Raw genomic sequence first — 25,042 nt, forward strand, 5'->3', positions numbered from 1 at the left:
AGAGGCCAAATAGGAGGCTAGGATTTAATAACTCCTAAACTATGCCTCCCAGTGAAAACACCGATATAACCATCATAGCAATATAGGGACAATACGTATGTGCTATATGACGCTTAGATCAGGGCTCCTTAAGTTAACGACTAAATGCTCTTAAAATTTTCTAAAGCAAATTTACTTCTGGGAGTCGAAGACCCTTACATGGTACAGCGTCCCCCACACATCCCCTAGCAAGCATTAGGATGCGGTCCCTTATACCAGCGCCATAGCTTAATTAGTGACTTTAGGAATGGACGCTATGAGGCGGAAGAATATAATTTACTGCACTTAATTCAATAACAGCTCTCTAAAAAACGCTGTGCAATTAAAAATAAAGCTTAAGCAATCTTCAGCTCAGACTCCTGGTATACATGTCTGGCTTACTATGAAACATACAACAAAAATATCCCCCACATGGCCGGAATTCTGGTGCCATCCACAGAGAGAAGAGACTAGGGATTAACCCACACAGAGTCCATTACAAGTTGCCCAGATTTTAATCCCAACTGTAAAGAGATTATTATATTAATATCCTCCTGACCTCAATATTTAAATAAAGGGGTTAACCCCTACGTTCTAAACCTTCTCACCTAGAAGGGGGAAACACCTCTGGAGTCCAGCTGCAGGAGCAGCATCACATGTATGTCGGACTCAGACGAACTCTGACAGGTGACCTGTAGAAAAGGAAAAACAGAGTAACCAACCCTGGTTTTCTATAATAGGGGTAGCAATAAAGTTCGATGTTAAGCAAAGACTATCTCGCCACCTTCTAACTGCTAAAAGCCACCATTACTCTTACTAAAGAGATTGACATGGACACAGTATATCCCCAGTCCTTGCTTACAGGGAAACTACCCATAAAAATATTTTAATATCTTCAGACACCAACTTTGCACATCCACCCGATGAACTAGGCAAAGAATGAATGAGGGTTTATGGGACGTGGGAGTGATACTTAACAGCTCTGCTGGGGTGTTCTTTGCCTCCACCTGGTGGCCAGGAGTTGAATTCCCACTAGTAATTGAATGGATTTGTGGACTCTTCATGCCATTTGAAAGAAATCTAGAATTTGTGTCATATTTTCTTATTATTTTTGATTATCCATGTATTAACCCTGCAACTATTCCAGGTTAATTTGTGTTTTCCCTACCAATTTCAAAATAAAAAGCATTTTTTTTTTTTACCTCTGTGATTACCTTGTATCTAAGCATCTTCTGACAGCCCCCTGATCACATGACACTGACTATTATCTATTGACTTGCATTTATTATTGTGTTGTGCTATCTCTTAAATAACTTCTCAGGTGTGAACACATCTATATGGTCCACATGAACTATCAGTCTCCTGTTGTGAAAAGCAAATACAAAAGCATGTGATTAAGAGGCTGTCTATAGAAACTTTGAAACGGGCAGAAATTTAGAGGTGTAAATGTTCTAAAATATATTATTCTTACGATGTTGGTTGTGCAAAGCTGGGGAATGGGTAGTAAAGGCATTATCTATCTTTTTTTAAACAATAACATTTTTTGTGTAGACTGTCCCTTTAACCATGCATATAGGTTAAGAAACTTGTTTTTTTTGCTGGCCAAACTGTACTAAAATAATTTGCCAACCCATTTACATTGTTGTATTTAGGAGCAGAGAGGATCGAAAGAAAGATGACCGTTCTCGTAAAAGGGAGTATGATAGGAACTTGCCTCGGCGAGATTCCTATAGAGACCGATACAACAGGAGGAGAGGAAGAAGTCGTAGCTATAGCAGAAGCCGTAGCCGCAGCTGGAGTAAAGAGAGGCAGCGCGATAGAGACAGAGAAAGAAGTCGTAGCAGAAGTCGGAGTCGAACAAGAAGTAGAGGTAAGTTGATTCTACTGTGCTTTTATTTGGTGAAGACAATAACTTGATTTGTTTTGTTATTTATAAAAACTTGTTATACTTCTAATTTCATTACATATGTATGGTGTCTAATTCGCGTCTGTTTATGTAATTAATTAAAGTAATTTAACACTGGGTATGTTGAAATGTTTTGCAATGTATTAGAAAACAGGTGTGTTGATGCTGGCAGAGTTGTGTTTCCTGTCAAGTTAAAGATATGTTAGTTATAGGGAATGTTATACAATATGAGATTGATATATGTTTATTTCATTATTTATTTTGCCCCCTTTACCATATTTTAACTCTAATTAATGTTACTCATTTAACTAACCAATTTTTGTTTCAGAACCCTGGATATCGCTTGCTGATTGGTGGCTACATTTAGCCACCAATCAGCAAGCGCTTCCCGTTGCTGAACCAAAGATGGGCCGGCTCCTATGCTTACATTCCTTCTTTTTCAAATAGATACCAAGAGAATGAAGAAAAATTCATAATATGAGTAAATTAGAAACTTGCTTAAAATGGCATGCTCTATCTGAATCATGAAATTAAAAAAAATTGGGTTCAGTATCCCTTTAATACAGTTCAGCAGTCAAAATTGATAATTGAGAACAAATTAACAGGGAGAAAATGTTAGTCTACTGTCCCTTTAAATATAACATGTTTTCAGGACAAGGATTTATCTTATTATCCACATAAATATATCCACAACTTACTATCTTAAAGTATTATTGGGGAGTGCCATTTAACATATATGCATGGTTCTTTTAATCTTTAAAGTTTTCCATTAAAGGGACAGGTAAACACCTGGGTTAACGTTTTAAGAATAAATTAATATCTATTTTACTGCAATTATTTTTCATTACCCATACTCCAGCCATCATTTTCGTTATTAAGAGAAGCCAATCTGGACTTTAGTCCACAGAAAACAAGGTTAGCCATGGTCATAGTTTTAGTATAGAGTGAAATGTATGTATAAAAAATATATCTCTATCTATCAATATATCTTTTTATAAACTTTAATTGTATATTGTGTTAATCCTTTTTACCCTCTACTAATTTTGCAGATCGAGATTCTGTTAAGCCAAAGTATGACCTTGATAGAGTCGAGCCATTAGATAACAATTACCCTACAGGTTCTTCAGTGCCCCACATTGGATCTGCTCATTTTCCTGTTCCCACTCTAAGCAGCACTATTACAGTTATTGCACCATCACATCACGGAAATAATACAGCTGAAAACTGGCCAGAATTTCATGAAGATCAAGTGGACCATAACACTTACGGCAGACCTCCAATGCCTAAGAAGCGGTGCAGAGATTATGATGGTGTGTTTAACAGTTGCATTAAATATTTTTTGTTGTGTTAAATTACTTAGTTAATTTGTAAAATGAGCTTAAATTTGGTAATTGTTTTATTTTTCATATTCCTTAATTGTTACAGATCATTCAGTCTCACAGATTTTTGTTCCCAAACCATGCTAGCAGTGAGCTTAATGTTTAAAATTAGAGCCTTTATAGTAAAAAAAATTACATGCAGGAACTGCCCCTGATCCAATCAACAGCACTAGTCGCATGACTAAGCTGTGTTTCTAACGTATTGGAGCATGTCATTTTTTTATTATAATGGCCCTTTGAGGTGTTATGTGATAGGGAACACCAATTTCAAAATAAAAATTTTCTTTCATGTAAGTGGCAAGAGTCCATGACCTAGTGACGTATGGGATATAGTGTCCCAAACCTCAAAATGCCTATAAATACACCTCCCACCACACACATACCTCAGTTTTACAAACCTTGCCTCCTATGGAGGTGGTGAAGTAAGTTGTGCTTGATTTCTTCGGGGATAAGGCACTTCTAAGAATTCTGAATCCCAATTCCTCTGAGTACAGAGTTTGTCAGAGGGATGTGAAGGGAGTATTGCCTGTTGATTTAGTGGTTTCACCCATGGGAAATCCTTTCAAAGGCTCACTGTAATCGGTCGCAGGGGTTCATCCTCCTTTTTCAGATCGACGTTATACTCCTATACCATTACCTCTGCTGATATTTTTCAGTACTGGTTTGGCTGTCTGCCTGCTATATGTGGATGGGTGTCTTCTGGTAAGTATGTATAATTTTTTAAGACACTTTCTCAGCTATGTTTGGTGCTTTATGTTATAAAGTTTTTAATATATATATTTACTTATATTTGCCAAGAGTCAGGTCTATGTATATTTTCTGCAGACTATCAGTTTCAGTATGGAATTTGTTTGGGAAGATTTTTTATTTTTTTTATTACCTGGGGTTCCAGTTCTTTCAATTTGACTTTGTGTTCCAAAATTTTCGGGGGCAAATAAGGCTCGCGAGGCGTCATTCTTGACGCAAGTTTAGTCATTTCCTGCGTCTTTGTTGACGCAAGTCGTTGTGGCGCGAAGCTTGTTGTGTCATTTCCTGATGTTAGCTTTGGCGGCAAATTTTTTTTTTTTACTTTTGTGTCGTACTTGGTGCCAAAAAGTTTTTGTATATTACCCCTCTTCCTTTAATGCTTCTGGTTCTCTTCATATTTTTAAGAGCTATGATGCTTATTTTCTTACTTTAGCATAAACATTTTTTCCCATTCCTGAAACTGCTATATGAGGAAATTGGATATTTTGTTTAAATGTTTTTTTCTTTTTACATTTTGCAAGATGTCTCAGTCTGATCCTGCCTCTCATGTTGCTGTAGAAACCATGCTGCCTGAACACAGTTCTACCAAAGCTAAGTGTGTCCGTTGTAAATTAACTAATTTTATTTCTTCAGCCCAATTATGTGGCATCCGTCATAAGATTTTCTTCATAAATGGAAAGAGTCCACAGCCACGTTCATTACTTTTGGGAAATAAGAACCTGGCCCCCAGGAGGAGGCAAAGGCTTAAATACTCCTCCCACTCCCCTCATCCCCCAGTCATTCTTTGCCTATCGTATGGAGGGTAGTACTCTTCGACATGGGATGGGAGTTTTAAGTAATCTTATCAGTCTCTCAGTGAGGGCCTGGATGAAAGTTAGAGTCCGGAGATGCAAGGGACAGTCTACAATAGAATTTTTATTGTTTTAAACGATACATAATCCCTTTATTACCCATTCCCCAGTTTTGCATAACCAACACAGTTGTATTAATATACTTTTTACCTCTGTGATTACCTTGTATTTAAGAACCTTCTGACATGACTGTGATTGTTTATTATCTATTGACTTGTATTTAGCATTGTGTTGTGCTAAATCTTAAATAACTTTTCTCCAACATAGGTGTGTGGGATATTCTCTTCCCCAACAGGAAATGGCAAAGAGCCCAGCAAAGCTGGTCACATGATCCCTCCTAGGCTCCGCCTACCCCAGTCATTCTCTTTGCCGTTGTACAGGCAACATCTCCACGGAGATGGCTTAGAGTTTTTTAGTGTTTAACTGTAGTTTTTATTATTCAATCAAGAGTTTGTTATTTTGAAATAGTGCTGGTATGTACTATTTACTCAGAAACAGAAAAGAGATGAAGATTTCTGTTTGTATGAGGAAAATGATTTTAGCAACCGTCACTAAAATCCATGGCTGTTCCACACAGGACTGTTGAGAGCAATTAACTTCAGTTGGGGGAACAGTGAGCAGTCTCTTGCTGCTTGAGGTATGACACATTCTAACAAGACGATGTAATGCTGGAAGCTGTCATTTTCCCTCTGGGATCCGGTAAGCCATGTTTATTACGAGTGTAAATAAGGGCTTCAAAAAGGGCTTATTAAGACTGTAGACTTTTTTTGGGCTAAATCGATTGATTATTAACACATATTTAGCCTTGAGGAATCATTTTATCTGGGTATTTTGATATAATAATATCGGCAGGCACTGTTTTAGACACCTTATTCTTTAGGGGCTTTCCCAAAGCATAGGCAGAGCCTCATTTTCGCGCCGGTGTTGCGCACTTGTTTTTGAGAGGCATGGCATGCAGTCGCATGTGAGAGGAGCTCTGATACTTAGAAAAGACTTTCTGAAGGCGTCATTTGGTATCGTATTCCCCTTGGGGCTTGGTTGGGTCTCAGCAAAGCAGATACCAGGGACTGTAAAGGGGTTAAAGTTCAAAACGGCTCCGGTTCCGTTATTTTAAGGGTTAAAGCTTCCAAATTTGGTGTGCAATACTTTTAAGGCTTTAAGACACTGTGGTGAAAATTTGGTAAATTTTGAACAATTCCTTCATGTTTTTTCACATTTGCAGTAATAAAGTGTGTTCAGTTTAAAATTTAAAGTGACAGTAACGGTTTTATTTTAAAACGTTTTTTGTACTTGTTATCAAGTTTATGCCTGTTTAACATGTCTGAACTACCAGATAGACTGTGTTCTGAATGTGGGGAAGCCAGAATTCCTATTCATTTAAATAAATGTGATTTATGTGACAATGACAATGATGCCCAAGATGATTCCTCAAGTGAGGGGAGTAAGCATGGTACTGCATCATTCCCTCCTTCGTCTACACGAGTCTTGCCCACTCAGGAGGCCCCTAGTACATCTAGCGCGCCAATACTCCTTACTATGCAACAATTAACGGCTGTAATGGATAATTCTGTCAAAAACATTTTAGCCAAAATGAACACTTATCAGCGTAAGCGCGACTGCTCTGTTTTAGATACTGAAGAGCATGACGACGCTGATATTAATATTTCTGAAGGGCCCCTAACTCAGTCTGATGGGGCCAGGGAGGTTTTGTCTGAGGGAGAAATTACTGATTCAGGGAACATTTCTCAACAAGCTGAACCTGATGTGATTGCATTTAAATTTAAGTTGGAACATCTCCGCATTCTGCTTAAGGAGGTATTATCCACTCTGGATGATTGTGACAAGTTGGTCATCCCAGAGAAACTATGTAAAATGGACAAGTTCCTAGAGGTGCCGGGGCTCCCAGAAGCTTTTCCTATACCCAAGCGGGTGGCGGACATTGTTAATAAAGAATGGGAAAGGCCCGGTATTCCTTTCGTCCCTCCCCCCATATTTAAAAAATTGTTTCCTATGGTCGACCCCAGAAAGGACTTATGGCAGACAGTCCCCAAGGTCGAGGGAGCGGTTTCCACTTTAAACAAACGCACCACTATACCCATAGAGGATAGTTGTGCTTTCAAAGATCCTATGGATAAAAAAATTAGAAGGTTTGCTTAAAAAGATGTTTGTTCAGCAGGGTTACCTTCTACAACCAATTTCTTGCATTGTCCCTGTCACTACAGCCGCATGTTTCTGGTTCGATGAGCTGATAAAGGCGGTCGACAGTGATTCTCCTCCTTATGAGGAGATTATGGACAGAATCAATGCTCTCAAATTGGCTAATTCTTTCACCCTAGACGCCACTTTGCAATTGGCTAGGTTAGCGGCTAAGAATTCTGGGTTTGCTATTGTGGCGCGCAGAGCGCTTTGGTTGAAATCTTGGTCGGCTGATGCGTCTTCCAAGAACAAGCTACTTAACATTCCTTTCAAGGGGAAAACGCTGTTTGGCCCTGACTTGAAAGAGATTATCTCGGATATCACTGGGGGTAAGGGCCACGCCCTTCCTCAGGATCGGCCTTTCAAGGCAAAAAAATAAACCTAATTTTCGTCCCTTTCGTAGAAACGGACCAGCCCAAAGTGCTACGTCCTCTAAGCAAGAGGGTAATACTTCTCAAGCCAAGCCAGCTTGGAGACCAATGCAAGGCTGGAACAAGGGAAAGCAGGCCAAGAAACCTGCCACTGCTACCAAGACAGCATGAAATGTTGGCCCCCGATCCGGGACCGGATCTGGTGGGGGGCAGACTCTCTCTCTTCGCTCAGGCTTGGGCAAGAGATGTTCTGGATCCTTGGGCGCTAGAAATAGTCTCCCAAGGTTATCTTCTGGAATTCAAGGGACTTCCCCCAAGGGGGAGGTTCCACAGGTCTCAGTTGTCTTCAGACCACATAAAAAGACAGGCATTCTTACATTGTGTAGAAGACCTGTTAAAAATGGGAGTGATTCATCCCGTTCCATTAAGAGAACAAGGGATGGGGTTCTACTCCAATCTGTTTATAGTTCCCAAAAAAGAGGGAACGTTCAGACCAATCTTAGATCTCAAGATCTTAAACAAGTTTCTCAAGGTTCCATCGTTCAAGATGGAAACCATTCGAACAATTCTTCCTTCCATCCAGGAAGGTCAATTCATGACCACGGTGGATTTAAAGGATGCGTATCTACATATTCCTATCCACAAGGAACATCATCGGTTCCTGAGGTTCGCATTCCTGGACAAACATTACCAGTTCGTGGCGCTTCCTTTCGGATTAGCCACTGCTCCAAGGATTTTCACAAGGGTACTAGGGTCCCTTCTAGCTGTGCTAAGACCAAGGGGCATTGCTGTAGTACCTTACTTGGACGACATTCTGATTCAAGCGTCGTCCCTTCCTCAAGCAAAGGCTCACACGGACATTGTCCTGGCCTTTCTCAGATCTCAGGGATGGAAAGTGAACGTGGAAAAGAGTTCTCTATCTCCGTCAACAAGGGTTCCCTTCTTGGGAACAATAATAGACTCCTTAGAAATGAGGATTTTTCTGACAGAGGCCAGAAAAACAAAACTTCTAGACTCTTGTCGGATACTCCATTCCGTTCCTCTTCCTTCCATAGCTCAGTGCATGGAAGTGATCGGGTTGATGGTAGCGGCAATGGACATAGTTCCTTTTGCACGCATTCATCTAAGACCATTACAACTGTGCATGCTCAGTCAGTGGAATGGGGACTATACAGACTTGTCTCCGAAGATACAAGTAAATCAGAGGACCAGAGACTCACTCCGTTGGTGGCTGTCCCTGGACAACCTGTCACGAGGGATGACATTCCGCAGACCAGAGTGGGTCATTGTCACGACCGACGCCAGTCTGATGGGCTGGGGCGCGGTCTGGGGATCCCTGAAAGCTCAGGGTCTTTGGTCTCGGGAAGAATCTCTTCTACCGATAAATATTCTGGAACTGAGAGCGATATTCAATGCTCTCAAGGCTTGGCCTCAGCTAGCGAGGGCCAAGTTCATACGGTTTCAATCAGACAACATGTTGCGTACATCAACCATCAGGGGGGAACAAGGAGTTCCCTGGCGATGGAAGAAGTGACCAAAATCATTCTATGGGCGAAGTCTCACTCCTGCCACCTGTCTGCTATCCACATCCCAGGAGTGGAAAATTGGGAAGCGGATTTTCTGAGTCGTCAGACATTGCATCCGGGGGAGTGGGAACTCCATCCGGAAATCTTTGCCCAAGTCACTCAGCTGTGGGGCATTCCAGACATGGATCTGATGGCCTCTCGTCAGAACTTCAAAGTTCCTTGCTACGGGTCCAGATCCAGGGATCCCAAGGCGGCTCTAGTGGATGCACTAGTAGCACCTTGGACCTTCAAACTAGCTTATGTGTTCCCGCCGTTTCCTCTCATCCCCAGGCTGGTAGCCAGGATCAATCAGGAGAGGGCGTCGGTGATCTTGATAGCTCCTGCGTGGCCACGCAGGACTTGGTACGCAGATCTGGTGAATATGTCATCGGCTCCTCCTTGGAAGCTACCTTTGAGACGAGACCTTCTTGTTCAGGGTCCGTTCGAACATCCGAATCTGGTTTCACTCCAGCTGACTGCTTGGAGATTGAACGCTTGATCTTATCGAAGCGAGGATTCTCAGATTCTGTTATCGATACTCTTGTTCAGGCCAGAAAGCCTGTAACTAGAAAGATTTACCACAAAATTTGGAAAAAATATATCTGTTGGTGTGAATCTAAAGGATTCCCTTGGGACAAGGTTAAGATTCCTAGGATTCTATCCTTCCTTCAAGAAGGATTGGAAAAAGGATTATCTGCAAGTTCCCTGAAGGGACAGATTTCTGCCTTGTCTGTGTTACTTCACAAAAAGCTGGCCGCTGTGCCAGATGTTCAAGCCTTTGTTCAGGCTCTGGTTAGAATTAAGCCTGTTTACAAACCTTTGACTCCTCCTTGGAGTCTCAATTTAGTTCTTTCAGTTCTTCAGGGGGTTCCGTTTGAACCCTTGCATTCCGTTGATATTAACTTATTATCTTGGAAAGTTTTGTTTTTAGTTGCAATTTCTTCTGCTAGAAGAGTTTCAGAATTATCTGCTCTGCAGTGTTCTCCTTATCTGGTGTTCCATGCAGATAAGGTGGTTTTACGTACTAAACCTGGTTTTCTTCCAAAAGTTGTTTCTAACAAAAACATTAACCAGGAGATTATCGTACCTTCTCTGTGTCCGAAACCAGTTTCAAAGAAGGAACGTTTGTTGCACAATTTGGATGTTGTTCGCGCTCTAAAATTCTATTTAGATGCTACAAAGGATTTTAGACAAACATCTTCCTTGTTTGTTGTTTATTCTGGTAAAAGGAGAGGTCAAAAAGCAACTTCTACCTCTCTCTCTTTTTGGATTAAAAGCATCATCAGATTGGCTTACGAGACTGCCGGAAGGCAGCCTCCCGAAAGAATCACAGCTCAGTCCACTAGGGCTGTGGCTTCCACATGGGCCTTCAAGAATGAGGCTTCTGTTGATCAGATATGTAGGGCAGCGACTTGGTCTTCACTGCACACTTTTACCAAATTTTACAAGTTTGATACTTTTGCTTCTTCTGAGGCTATTTTTGGGAGAAAGGTTTTGCAAGCCGTGGTGCCTTCCATTTAGGTGACCTGATTTGCTCCCTCCCTTCATCCGTGTCCTAAAGCTTTGGTATTGGTTCCCACAAGTAAGGATGACGCCGTGGACCGGACACACCTATGTTGGAGAAAACAGAATTTATGTTTACCTGATAAATTACTTTCTCCAACGGTGTGTCCGGTCCACGGCCCGCCCTGGTTTTTTTAATCAGGTCTGATAATTTATTTTCTTTAACTACAGTCACCACGGTACCATATGGTTTCTCCTATGCAAATATTCCTCCTTAACGTCGGTCGAATGACTGGGGTAGGCGGAGCCTAGGAGGGATCATGTGACCAGCTTTGCTGGGCTCTTTGCCATTTCCTGTTGGGGAAGAGAATATCCCACAAGTAAGGATGACGCCGTGGACCGGACACACCGTTGGAGAAAGTAATTTATCAGGTAAACATAAATTCTGTTTTTCTGCTTGAACACAGTATTCTCTATATGGCCCACGTGAACTGTCAAGTCTTTTGTTGTTAAAAACACTTTAAAAAGCATGTTAGGCAGCCCCAAAGGCTTAGAAATTAGCATATGAGCCTACCTAGGTTTAGTTTCAACTAACAATAGCAAGAGAAAAAAGCAAATTTGATTATAAAAGTAAATTGGAAAGTTGATTAAAATTACATGTCCTATCTGAATGAAAGTTTAATTTTTACTAGACTGTCCCTTTAACAGCTCCACAAGCAATCGGCGTTGTCTAACTTCGCTTCACTGCCTGCTTTCTTCTCTCAAGTCCATGGCGGAGGCGCTGCCACTATTTGTCACACTTGAAGGGCTGTGTTCCTGTTCCACGGCGATTTCCGGTAAAATAGTTTCATTTTACTTCATCATAATGTACGGTAACTTATTTGTTTCCTGTAAGGTGCTATCTTGCGGGACTTATTAAGTATAACTATAGGGCCTTAGTGAGGCTCCTTTGGTATCTTGGAATCAAGGGTTAATATCTCCTAAGGGGGATTATTGAACAGGGATTTTATTTTAATCATGTTTGTTATGTGATTCAATCTGCTTATGTGTAGTGCTAATTTGGCTCTTGGCTTAAGAACATAAAAGCCTTTGGAAGTGACGCAACCTTATGGTTGGGCGTGCTTTTTTAGGACTGTACGGTTCACCTTGTGACTGGGCGTGTTTACGATCCGGTTCTCCATTTACGCATTCCTGACCGTGTGGCGACTGAAAAATTCTGGTCTGCTAGTGCCTGGTTCTTAGAAGGTGGTGAGTGCCCCAGCCATTGGGGGTGTCAGGTGCCGTTTTTAGATTTTGTTTTTCTTATAGTCCATATTATTACCTTCTCTATCCAGTTATGGAGGATTCTGATGCTGAGACTGTTAAAATTTCAGATTCTTTGACGTGTGAAGAATGTGAATTGTCCCCGTTGACACAGGTCAATCAGTTATGTTCGATATGCAGTATTAGAGCGCCTTGTTCCTTGGGCTCGGGGATTCAAGGGTGTGCTGAGCCATCCGCCTCTGGGGGTTCTGTCCTCCGAGAGGCGAGTTCCCTACCGTTCCCTGCTACTACACATGCAGGTAGCCCAGATAATGTTTTTCCCTTCTTGCAGGGCGACTTGTTTCCCCCCCCCCAGAGGTTGCATCATGCTTTCACTTTCACTTATTTTTAGCGATTATGCGTCTGCAAAGTCCAGGCGTTTATTTGTGCTTGTGCCCTATTGTACCGGGTCTCCAGACCTTGGGCTGGCCTATACAGTTCCCTGCAACTGTAGCTGTGTTGTGCCTTTCGTTACAGAATAGAGCGCCTTCGCGTTTTACTCAGACATGATTTTTTGTGTAGCTGTTGGCACACTCCCATATACTATATATATATATATATATATATATATATATATATATATATATATATATATATATATATATATATATATATATATATATATATATATATATATATATATATATATATATATATATATATATTTTTATAGTATTGGGGGTGAGATTGCAGCACTTTACTTTATTGATATTGTTGTTTAATATTTTTTAAAACTAAAGAAAAACAAAAAGGAAAGGGGTTATATTTCTAAAAAAGAAAAAAATCCTATATGCTAATATACTAAGGAAAAAAAGAATGAAGGAAGAAAAAAAAAGGGAAAAAAAAAACTCAGACATGGTTTTTGAGTTAATAGAGAACCCTATCCTTAAAGAATACGGGAATCCGCAATATTCTTCTTCGAATGGCTCACCTCATTAGACATGAGGCGATGACGTAATCTACTGATTGCCGGTTTATTGAGATCCTTCCCAATTTTGTTGGAATATCAGGGTTCCGTTTGGCTGATCCTGCAGGTAGGCCTGTTTCTTCTTGGGCGATTAACCTACGGGTTGCCTTATATTTTCTTTTTTCTTTTTGATTATATGTTTCCTTCCAGAATTTTTTCTGGGATCGATCCTTGCGGTTTACTTCTGCAGAAGTTTGTTACGGGACACGTTAGTCCTTTGTTTGACTGTTATTCTCTTCCCCTCTGGGGGAGGATTTAGGCAGCTTGACAGTTATGACCCTGTCTGCAGGCTGGTCCTGCTTGGGTCAGTTCTTCTGTCTCGTGGCTTGTTCAGACACGTGGCTCCTGTTCTGCCTGGCTGGGCCGGTTGAGGTACTGAGTGCTCACTTTATTATTTGTGTTTTCTTGTTTTCATTTTACAACTTTCAGCTAAACATTCTAAAGAGGACTTGCGAGTCTGTGAGGCAGAAGGATGTTTCAGTCATTATTTCGCCTTCAAGCTGTTTGACTGGGTTAGTGGAGTTCCGCTGCGTCACCCTCTTGACTTCCGATGCTCTCGGGACCTAGAGTGTTCTTCCTCACGTGGGAGGATTGGGGGCTTGGTGCCTTCTTACTGCTGTTTTGGGCATTTTGGCCTTTCTGAGGCTCTGGGAATTTGTCCTTTTAGACTTGTTCCTTTCATTGTCCTTTTTGGAGACCTGGTTTTCCTTCGGGAGATGGTTGTTCCTTTTTGAGGACATTGGGGTCTGCTTAGGGTTCTTCCGCACACCTTTTGTTCATGTGATCGTCTGACTTGTATTGGAGGCGATTTGGAGACTAGCCTTGCTCGAGTGACTCTGTCTTCGAGGTAGGTATCCCCTTGCTGTGGACGTCTTGTGGCGGTTCGAATGCCTATGGGCTCTAGTGTCTTTGTTCAAGATGCCTTAGCTCCTTTGGAGTGTTGGACTCGGCAGGGGGTGGTCTCTTCTTGGGGTCGGACTTGCGAGGTGTTCTCGTTATCCGGGTTATTCTGGATATTGCATTGATATCTACCTGTGGGTCTGTTTTTTTTATATCAGACGGGGTGTTTGAGTTTCTGGGATATTGTTTGTTCTTAAACAATTGGGGGCTCGGACCTGTCATCGCCCTTGTTCTTCCAGTTGCTGTGAATTTTGGGTGGGCACCCAAGCTCTTCTGGAGTGGTTGAGGCCATTCTTCCACTCTTTTGTGAGCTGGTGTGGGGGTTCTTTTGTTCCCCTCTTTTCAGACCTGCCGACGCTTGGGCTAGCCCAGCTGGGAGTAGGTTTTGAGGTTTGTTCCTTTTAGGTGGTGCAGTGGGCCTCGTTGAGGTTCTGTGCTTCTCCCTTTTTGAGACCTATGTGTCGGTCTGGCGGCTTGGATTGACTGGAGCATGCTCTCTGTTTTTGAGTTTTTTGCAATCTGATATCTTGTTTGGCCGCTTTTTGCTTTTCAGCAAGTATTTTCTTTGTAACATCCTGATGACTACATGTTCTTGACTCAGGTGTTTTCCTCTTCTGGGTCTGCTACACGTATTATATGTTGAACACTTCTGTATTCTAAGTTCTGACGTTTTGAGGACTCCGTCTTCAGTTGTCTTTTTAGGTGCTTTTGCACTATGTTGAGAGGAAAAATTTCTCTGTTCTGATGCCCTGTCCTAAACCTTGTGGCTTTTGTCTGGTCTGGGCTTTGCCTCCCTTTGTTTGTCTGGACCCATTTGGGTCTTTGTGAGCTGAGCTTGTTCTGGGAGTGCTTCCTTTTTTGTAATTTGTTGTGACTTTTGTTTTCCCTTTTGGTTCTTCCTTACCCTATCTCTTTCAAATGAAACTCCAAAAGATAGGGTGCTCCAGCCTTTGCAGTTTAAAGTAAAATGACCTTTATTGTGCCATGGTCCACAAAACAAACGTTTCAGACCTACATTAGGTCTTTAGTCAGACATGGGTATTGTTTTCCCAAAAGTAATGAATGCAGCTGTGGACTCCTTCCATTTATGAAGAAAAACTGAAATTATGCTTCCCTGATAATTTTAATTTCTTCAGATGGAAAGAGTCCACAGCTCACCACCCGTATTTTTTATGTGGGACGTCTGTATTTTTTTCTTCTGGCACCTTTTCACCCTGATATTTCTTCTACTGTTCCTCGGCAGAATGACTGGGGGATGAGGGGAGTGGGAGGAGTATTTAAGCCTTTGGCTGGGGTGTCATTGCCTCCTCTCGGTGGCCAGGTTCTTATTTCCCAAAACCAATGAATGCAGCTGTGGACTCTTTCCATCTGAAGAAAGTAAAATTATCAGGTAAGCATAATTTCAGTTTTTGCATGCGGATAATGTTTCTATTAGTACTAATACATCGTCTGTTGTTCCTTCAACATCTAATATACCTGATATTCCTGCAGATGTAAAGAATTATATTGCTGCAGCTATAGATAAGGCTACGTCTGCTATTACGCCTTCAAATAAACGTAAAAGGTCTTTTAAAATTTCTCATTATTCTGATAAACTTTGACTGACAGCATACTAAAATGTCCTCTGCTGATGATTCCTCTGGTTCAGAGGATCCTGATTCAGATTCTAAAATTGACAATTCTTCCTATCTGTTTAAGATTGATTATATAAGGAAGTTCTGGTTACTTTGGGTATTGAAGAGTCTAGTCCTCTTGGTAACAAAGCCAGTAAGCATTTACATTCTGTTTTTAAACCTCCTAAGGTTGCTCCTGAGGTTTTTTTTCTATTCCAGATGCTGTTTCTTATATTAATAAAGCATGGTCTAAGCCTGGTTGTTCTTTTAATCCTCCTAGGTTCAAGAAGTTGTATCCTTTACCAGTGGCCAATTTAGAGTTTTTGGAAAAAGTCCCTAAGGTTGATGGGGCTATTTCCACTCTTGACAAACATACTACTATTCCTATGGAAGATAGTACTACTTTTAAGGATCATTTAGCTAGAAAGATTGAATCTTATCTAAGAAAAGCTTATTTACATTCTGGTTATATTCTTAGACCTGCCATTTTAATGACTGATGTGGCTTCTGCTTCATCTTTTTGGTTGGACAGTTTAGCTCGTCGGGTAGAAAATCATGATTTGTCTAGCATTATTATTCTGCTTCAACATGCTAATCATTTCATTTGTGATGCTATATTTGACATTATAAAGATTGATGTTAAATCTATGTCTTTAGCTATTTTAGCCAGAAGAGCTTTATTACTGGGGGGTAAACAGGGCCGGATTTACATCTCAGGTGCCTGTAGGCACAAAAACCTAAAGCGCCCCCCCCCCCGCGCCCCTCACAAAAAAAAGCACAGTATTACTTTTAAATCTGTGCAAAAAAAAACAAAAACTCTGTAAATTACTTGACATATTTTTACAATCAGCAAACACTTTCACAAATAAACTGGCTGAGCTTGGCATCACATGACATGGGAACCCCCCTGCCCCAACTCCGCAAAAGAAGTGTAGTGTAGACTGTCCCTTTAAGTAATAAAATGTTAATTTTCCATTGTCCATTCATAATACAGATAAGGAAGCAAGTGTGTGTACACAAAGTGATAACACAATGATCAATTACCTGCTATATACATATGTATGTGTATATATATATATATATATATATATACACACACACACACATCATATAAACACACACACACACATATACCCCCCACACACACACATATACCCCCCACACATAAACAAAAAAATACACACATACACAAAAAATACACACACACACACATACATACATACCTACACACATAAACAAAAAAATACACACATACACAAAAAATACTCACACATACACAAAAAATACACACACACACATATATATATATACACACACATATATACACATACACACACACACACACAAACACATACACACACATATATACACATACACACACACACAAACACATACACACACATATATACACACACAACACGCATACATATATACCTACACACATAAACAAAAAAATACACACACACACATATACAAAAAATACACACACATATACACACACACAACACACATACATACCTACACACAAACAAAAAAATACACACACACACACATACACAAAAAATACACACACACACACATATATATACACACACACACACACACATATATATACACACACACACATACACACACATATATACACACACACACACACACACACATACACACACACACATATATATACACATACAAACACATACACACACATATATACACACACACACACACATACATACAGCAAAAATAAATATAAATACAATTACACATTTTAATAACTCAACATGCTCTCTAATATTAGACTAATCCTGCCTACATGAGTTCACATATATTTATATATTTTTTGTCACCAAAAAAAAAAAAAACTGTCTGGCTGTTTATTTAACATACACAGTAGCACTTATAAAATCACAGTCTCTCCTCAGGGAACAACATATACTAAAAAGCAAGCCTGCTCTGAGTAGTCTGAGGCTGGGGATAAGGATAGGAGATTTGTTGTGGTCAATCATATACGCAGCACACAGAAGTTCCGAGTTTTAAGATAACATAAATAACAGACCTGGCAAATCTCAGCTGCATCTGTCACCCTTTCAGGACCTCATTTAGTATCAGTCCTCCTGCCTATAAATGAGTTGTCCTGAGTGTGCTGCCTCACTGATGGCACCGCATGAGGGAAAAAAGAAGGGGGAAGTTTTTTGTTAGGCATTTAGTTTAAAGGGGCGGTGCTGTCAGACTGTGGTAGTTCTGTTCCTGTTTTCTTTAAATTTTGCAGCAGATGATCTGTGCTGTGCTGCACTCCGATTTCCCCACCCACAAAGGCTCAAAAGCATTAAAATAGTTTTAGAGAGCACCCCTTAGAAGTTCTAAATGGCATTCTCTATTTTGCTCCCAGTCTATGTAGCAGCCTTAAGGAAAATAATAGGCAGGTGATAATAGCTGCACAAAAATTTAAGCTAGAAGCACGTATGAGTTTGCCTACCACCTCCTTGTAGCCAGTCTGATCCCCTGCTGCTGTTGTGGCCCACCGGCCTTGCAAGTCACTAACTGTTGCCGGTGTGACAGTTATTTTTTTCACATTGCACCATCTGTAACTATTCTGGTGGCTGTAAATGCAAGTTTATATAATCTTACAAGTTATATTTACTGGGCATATAATAAATTATTGCCTTACACTATTGCAGCAGAGCTGAATCAGTCTTCCCGCTCTCTTCCTCTGACTGTACTGCCGATGAATTGCTCCTCCCTCTTCCTCTCCTGTCATGTTCCTGGTGCTGTGGCTGCTTAGGAACATGACGGGGGCTGAAGAACTGGAGCGTTTCCAGCAGTAAAATGTATTATAAAAAAAACTAAAACTTTTGCAGATGCAGTCAGTAACTCTCTCTACAGGCAGGCGCCCCTCACTGCATTGCGCCTGTAGGCACATGCCTACTGTGCCTAATGGGAAATCCGGCCCTGGGGGTAAAGGAGTTTTTTTTACCTCAAGATAAAGTATAAAGGTAAATTTAAGGTTTCTTTCGTCAGAATAAGGAACAAAAGACTACTCATTCCCCTAAGGCCTCTGGTTCCAAATTGGAACAAAACCAAATCCAGCCCCCAAGACTGCATGAAGGTGCGGCCCTCAATCCAGTTCAGCTGGTGGGGGGGCAGGTTGAAATTATTTCAGGAAATTTAGTCCGGTTACGTTCAGAATCAGTGGATTCAGAATATTGTGTCTCAAGGGTATCGAATAGGTTTCAGAATAAGCAGTCCCGTGAGAAGATTCTTTATTTCTCATGATCCAATAAATCATGTGAAGGCTCTGGCTTTTCTGAATTGTGTTTCAGATCTAGGACTGATTGTTCCAGTTCCTCTACAGGAACAGGGTTTGGGGTTCTATTTAAATCTATTCATTGTCCCAAAGAAAGAGAATTCTTTCAGACCAGTTCTGGATGTGAAACGTTTAAATCATTTTGTAAGAGTCCCAACTTTCAAGATGGTGACTATAAGGACTAGTCTGCCTTTTGTTCAGCAAGGGCATTTTATGTCCACAATAGACTTACAGGATGCTTATCTTCATATTCCAATTCATCCAGACCATTATCGGTTTTTGAGATTATCTTTTCTAGACAAGCATTACCAGTTTGTCGCTCTTCCATTTGGCCTAGCAACAGCGCCAAGAATCTTTTCGAAGGTTCTCGGTGCCATTCTATTTGTAATGAGAGAGCAGGGTATTGCAGTGTTTCCTTATTTGGACTATATCTTGGTACTAGCTTAGTCTTTTCATTTAGCAGAATCTCACACGAAACAACTAGTGTCGTTTCTTCAAAGGCATGGTTGGATGATCAATTTACAAAAGAGTTTCTTGATTCATCAAACAAGGGTCACCTTTCTAGGTTTCCAGATAGATTTGGTGTCCATGACTCTGTCTTTAACAGACAAGAGGCGAATGAAATTGGCTTTAGCTTGTCTAAACCTTCAGTTTCTATCGTTCCCTTCAGTTGCTATGTGCATGGAAGTTTTAGCTCTTATGACTGCAGCATCGGACGCGATCCTCTTTGCTCCTTTTCATATGAGACCTCTGCAGCTTTGCATGCTTAATCAATGGTGCAGTGATTATACTCGGATATCACAACTGATATACGTAAATCCCAACATTCAACTCTCTCTGTCATGGTGTTCTGACCATCATTGGATTGTTCGAGGGGCCTCTTTTGTTTGTCTTTTCTGGACTGTGATCTCAACGTATGCAAGTCTTACAGGTTGGGGAGCTGTCTGGGGGTCTCTGACAGCACAAGGGGTTTGGAAACCTCAAGATGTGAGGTTATCCATATTTTAGAACTCTGTGCTATCTTCGGAGCTCTAAAGGCAATATCACAACAGTGGCATATGTCAATCATCAGGGAGGGACTTGCATCTCTTTAGCAATGAAAGAAGTATCTCAGATACTTTCTTGGGCGAAGTCCAACTCTCGTCTAATTTCTATGATTTATATTCCAGGTGTAGACAATTGGTAAGCGGATTATCTCAGTCATCAGACTTTGCATCCGGGGCAGTGGTATCTCTATCCAGATGTGTTTCATCAGATTGTACAAATCTGGGGTCTTCCAGAAATATTTGATGGCCTCTCTTTTGAACAAGAAACTTCCCAGATATCTTTCCAGATCCAAGGATCCTCAGGCAGAGGTGGTGAATGCTTTAGCAGTTCCTTGGTTTTACCAACTTGCTTACATTTTTCCGCCTTTAGTTCTTCCAAGGGTGATCTCCAAGATCATAGTGGAACAATAGCATGTGTTTCTGAGAGCACCAGGATGGCCTCATAGGTTCTGGTATGCGGATCTTGTCTGGATGCCCAGTTGTGCCAGCCTTGGCCACTTCCTTTAAGGCCAGACCTGTCTCAAGGGCTGTTTTTCCACCAGGATCTCATATCTCTAAATTTGAAGGTATGGAAATTGAACGCTTAGTTCTTAGTCATAGAGGTTTCTCTGACTCAGTGATTAACACTGCTACAGGCTTGTAAGTCTGTTTCAAGGAAGATTTATTATCTGGTTTGGAAAACCTATATTTCATGGTGCTGCTCCTCATAATTTTTTCTTGGCATTCTTTTAGAATTCCTCGGATTTTACAGTTTCTTCAGGATAGTTTGGATAAGGGTTTGTCTGCAAATACTTTGAAGGGACAAATCTCTGCTCTTTCTATTTAATTTCTTTGAAAGATTGCTTAATTTCCTGATATTCACTGTTTTGTTCAGGCTTTGGTTCGTATTCAACCTCTTAAGTCTATTTCTCCTTCTTGGAGTCTCAATTTGGTTTTAAGAATTTTGCAGGCTCCTCATTTTGAACCTATGCATTCTTTGGATATTAAACTACTTTCTTGGAAAGTGTTATTTCTTTTGGCTATCTCTTCTGCTAGAAGGGTTTCTGAGTTGTCGTCTCTCTTTTGATTTTCCTTATCTCATATTCTATCAAGATAAAGCGGTTTTACGGACCTAGTTTCAATTTTTACCTAAGGTTGTGAATTCTAACAACATTAGTAGAGAAATTGATGTTCCTTCCTTGTGTCCTAATCCTAAGAATTCTCTTTAGAGATCTCTACATTCTTTGGATGTGGTAAGAGCTTTGAAATACTATGTTGAGGCTACTTAGGATTTCAGAAAGACTTCTAGTTTATTTTCTCTGGTTCCAGGAAAGGTCAGAAAGCCTCTGCCATTTCTTTGGCATCTTGGTTAAAACTTTTGATTCACAAGGCTTATTTGGAGGCTGGGCAGTCTCCGCCTCAAAGAATTACAGCTCATTCTACTAGATCTGTTGCCATTTGTTGAGCTTTCACAGATGGAGCTTCAGTTGATCAGATTTGCAAAGCAGCAACTTGTTGTTCTTTGCAAACATTTTACTAAATTTTACCATTTTGATGTATTTGCTTCTTCAGAAGAAGTTTTTGGTAGAAAAGTTCTTCAGGCAGTTGTCTGATTCCTTTGCCTATGATTTGAGTTTTTGAAATTTAAGAAAACTTAATTATTATTTAGATTTATTTTTTTCAGCGGAAATAGCTGTTTTTATTTTATCCCTCCCTCTCTAGTGACTCTGTGGATTTCCACATCTTGGGTATTATATCCCATACGTCACTAGCTCATGGACTCTTGCCACTTACATGAAAGAAAACATAATTTATGTAAGAACTTACCTGATAAATTCATTTCTTTCATAGTGGCAAGAGTCCATGAGACACACCCTTTTTTTTTTTTTTTGGTGGTTATGAATTTTTTTGTATAAAAAGCACATTATTGTTTTCCAGTTCTTCTTTTTGTGTGCTTTTTTGCACCTCACTACTTGGCTATACGTTAAAACTGAGGTGTGTGTGGTGGCAGGTGTATTTATAGCCATTTTGAGGTTTGGGAAACTTTGTCCCTTCCTGGTAGGAATGTGTATCCCATACGTCACTATTTCATGGACTCTTGCCACTATGAAAGAAATTAATTTATCAGGTAAGTTCTTACATAAATTATGTTTTTCAATTATTGTAATTTAACTGACATTAAGCATGGTTACTGATTAGTGAAACAAATTTATTAAGGTAAATAATTACTAAAATTACTTTTTCTTGCTTTTTTTCTCTTTTTTACTGTTTCTATTATTGTCTCAATCTGAACATTCTGCTTTGTTTTTTTTTTTTTAGAAAAGGGATTCTGCATGAGAGGTGACATGTGTCCTTTTGATCATGGTAGCGATCCTGTAGTTGTTGAAGATGTTAACCTGCCTGGAATACTGCCATTCCCAGCACAACCCCCTGTTGTAGATGGACCACCCCCTCCAGGCATTCCTCCCCCACCTTCACTTTTAACACCACCACCAGTAAATCTTCGACCTCCAGTCCCACCTCCTGGACCTCTTCCACCCAGCCTTCCACCAGTCACAGGTAAGGTACCAACAGAAGCTAAAAAAGACGGTTCTCATCAGTAATCTATGTGCCTGCATATACATTCATCTTTGTATGTGTTGCCAAGTGTAAATCTGATTTTTGTTTTCTACATGGTGAAAATAGCTATTGTATTATTTATGGATATAATAGACAACCAAGTCTAAGTTTTTAGCATTGTATTTCACAATTCTTATGACATATTGTATGTATGGTTGATGCATTTATGGTCTGCATAATATTTGTTTCAGGGCCACCACCTCCTCTTCCACCTTTACAGCCTGCTGGTATGGATGCTCCTCCAAATTCTGCGACCAGTTCAGTTCCTACTGTTGTGACTACTGGCATTCATCACCCTCCTCCCCCTGGAGCTCCACCATCTCTCTTTTCATCTGGTATTGTTTTTATGTACTCTCGTGTCAGTATCAGGTTGCATCAAAGTTCTCAACAAAGCCTTGATAAACACTATAAATTTGGCATGCGGGTCATAGTCTTTGTTAATACAAAAACATATTTGAAGGGTTTTAAAGCTAAGGTAACCTTTATGACCACAGACTTCTAGTGTTTTATGCCATTGCTCATTTTATTAATGTCATCAAAGCTAAAGTGTACGAAATTGTAGAGGTTAAAGAACTCAGTGTCTTAACCCAACCAGAGAGGTTAACCACAAACTTAGAAAGCATTTTGTTTTTCAATTAGAATGTCTGTTTAAGCTAATGCATCAGCTCGAAGTTTGCTTTAATGTCTTTTTTTTAACATGACTGATTAAATCCAAAAGTTGCCTTTTATATAATAGTTATTTTTAGCTTTGTCAATTGTGTTTTGTAGTCCAGTTAAAAACAATAATTTATATGTTTATTTACTTTTATCAGCACCTGCATCTGGACCTATTCCCTTGTTTCCAGAAACGTATGAAGCTGATGGTTACAATCCAGAAGCACCTAGTATAACAAATACTTCCAGACCTATGTACAGACATCGTGTACATGCTCAGCGGCCTAATTTAATAGGCTTAACCTCTGGAGACATGGATTTGCCCCCACGAGGTATAGCATAACATATTTTGGAAAAATTATTTTTTTTGTTATAAAATGTATAAATTAGATATTTATTTATGATTTTCCCTTGTTTGGTCAGTTGGCTTGTTTAAAATACATTTTTTAAAGTACTTTTTTATAAGCAAATTTTGGTTAAATGAGCACTGCCTTCAATATTTATGTCTGTGAAGGTTTTTATTCACAGTCCCTTACCTACCTAGTCTTATATTTCTTTCATGTAATTAGCAAGAGCCATGAGCTAGTGACGTATGGGATATACATTCCTACCAGGAGGGGCAAAGTTTCCCAAACCTTAAAAATGCCTATAAATACACCCCTCACCACACCCACAATTCAGTTTTACAAACTTTGCCTCCCATGGAGGTGGTGAAGTGAGTTTGTGCTAGATTCTACGTTGATATGCGCTTCGCAGCAGGCTGAAGCCCGGTTTTCCTCTCAGAGTGCAGTGAATGTCAGAGGGATGTGAAGAGAGTATTGCCTATTTGAATTCAATGGTCTTCCTCTAGGGGATCTATTTCATAGGTTCTCTGTTATCGGTCGTAGAGATTTCTTCTCCTACCTTCCTTTTCAGATCGACGATATACTCTTATATACCATTACCTCTACTGATTCTCGTTTCAGTAATGGTTTGGCTATCTACTATATGTAGATGAGTGTCTTGGGGTAAGTAAATCTTATTTCTCCAACATAGGTGTGTCCGGTCCACGGCGTCATCCTTACTTGTGGGATATTCTCCTCCCCAACAGGAAATGGCAAAGAGCCCAGCAAAGCTGGTCACATGATCCCTCCTAGGCTCCGCCTACCTCAGTCATTCTCTTTGCCGTTGTACAGGCAACATCTCCACGGAGATGGCTTAGAGTTTTTTAGTGTTTAACTGTAGTTTTTATTATTCAATCAAGAGTTTGTTATTTTGAAATAGTGCTGGTATGTACTATTTACTCAGAAACAGAAAAGAGATGAAGATTTCTGTTTGTATGAGGAAAATGATTTTAGCAACCGTAACTAAAATCCATGGCTGTTCCACACAGGACTGTTGAGAGCTACTAACTTCAGTTGGGGGAACAGTATGCAGTCTCTTGCTGCTTGAGGTATGACACATTCTAACAAGACGATGTAATGCTGGAAGCTGTCATTTTCCCTATGGGATCCGGTAAGCCATGTTTATTACGATCATAAATAAGGGCTTCACAAGGGCTTATTAAGACTGTAGACTTTTCTGGGCTAAATCGATTCATTATTAACACATATTTAGCCTTGAGGAATCATTTTATCTGGGTATTTTGATATAAGAATATCGGCAGGCACTGTATTAGACACCTTATTCCTTAGGGGCTTTCCCAAAGCATAAGCAGAGCCTCATTTTCGCGCCGGTGTGGCGCACTTGTTTTTGAGAGGCATGGCATGCAGTCGCATGTGTGTGGAGCTCTGATACTTAGAAAAGACTTTCTGAAGGCGTCATTTGGTATCGTATTCCCCTTTGGGCTTGGTTGGGTCTCAGCAAAGCAGATACCAGGGACTGTAAAGGGGTTAAAGTTTATAACGGCTCCGGTTCCGTTATTTTAAGGGTTAAAGCTTCCAAATTTGGTGTGCAATACTTTTAAGGCTTTAAGACACTGTGGTGAAAATTTGGTGAATTTTGTACAATTCCTTCATGTTTTTTCGCAATTGCAGTAATAAAGTGTGTTCAGTTTAAAATTTAAAGTGACAGTAACGGTTTTATTTTAAAACGTTTTTTGTACTCTGTTATCAAGTTTATGCCTGTTTAACATGTCTGA

The 25,042-nt window shown here is 40.2% G+C and overlaps 1 protein-coding gene across 1 annotated transcript; it reads left to right on the top strand.

Moving 5' to 3' along the window:
• Positions 1-1,600: 1,600 nt before the first annotated feature.
• Positions 1,601-23,281, top strand: LOC128643781 (RNA-binding protein 26-like; the record flags this gene model as incomplete). The annotated part of the gene is made up of 5 exons (XM_053696595.1): positions 1,601-1,888; positions 2,974-3,234; positions 21,970-22,209; positions 22,461-22,604; positions 23,082-23,281. Coding segments are annotated over 5 exons (1,118 nt in total), but the record flags the coding sequence as incomplete, so codon positions are not given.
• Positions 23,282-25,042: the final 1,761 nt, after the last annotated feature.

This window comes from Bombina bombina, unplaced genomic scaffold, assembly GCF_027579735.1.
Source record: "Bombina bombina isolate aBomBom1 unplaced genomic scaffold, aBomBom1.pri scaffold_1625, whole genome shotgun sequence".
NCBI classification, from domain to species: Eukaryota; Metazoa; Chordata; class Amphibia; order Anura; family Bombinatoridae; genus Bombina; species Bombina bombina.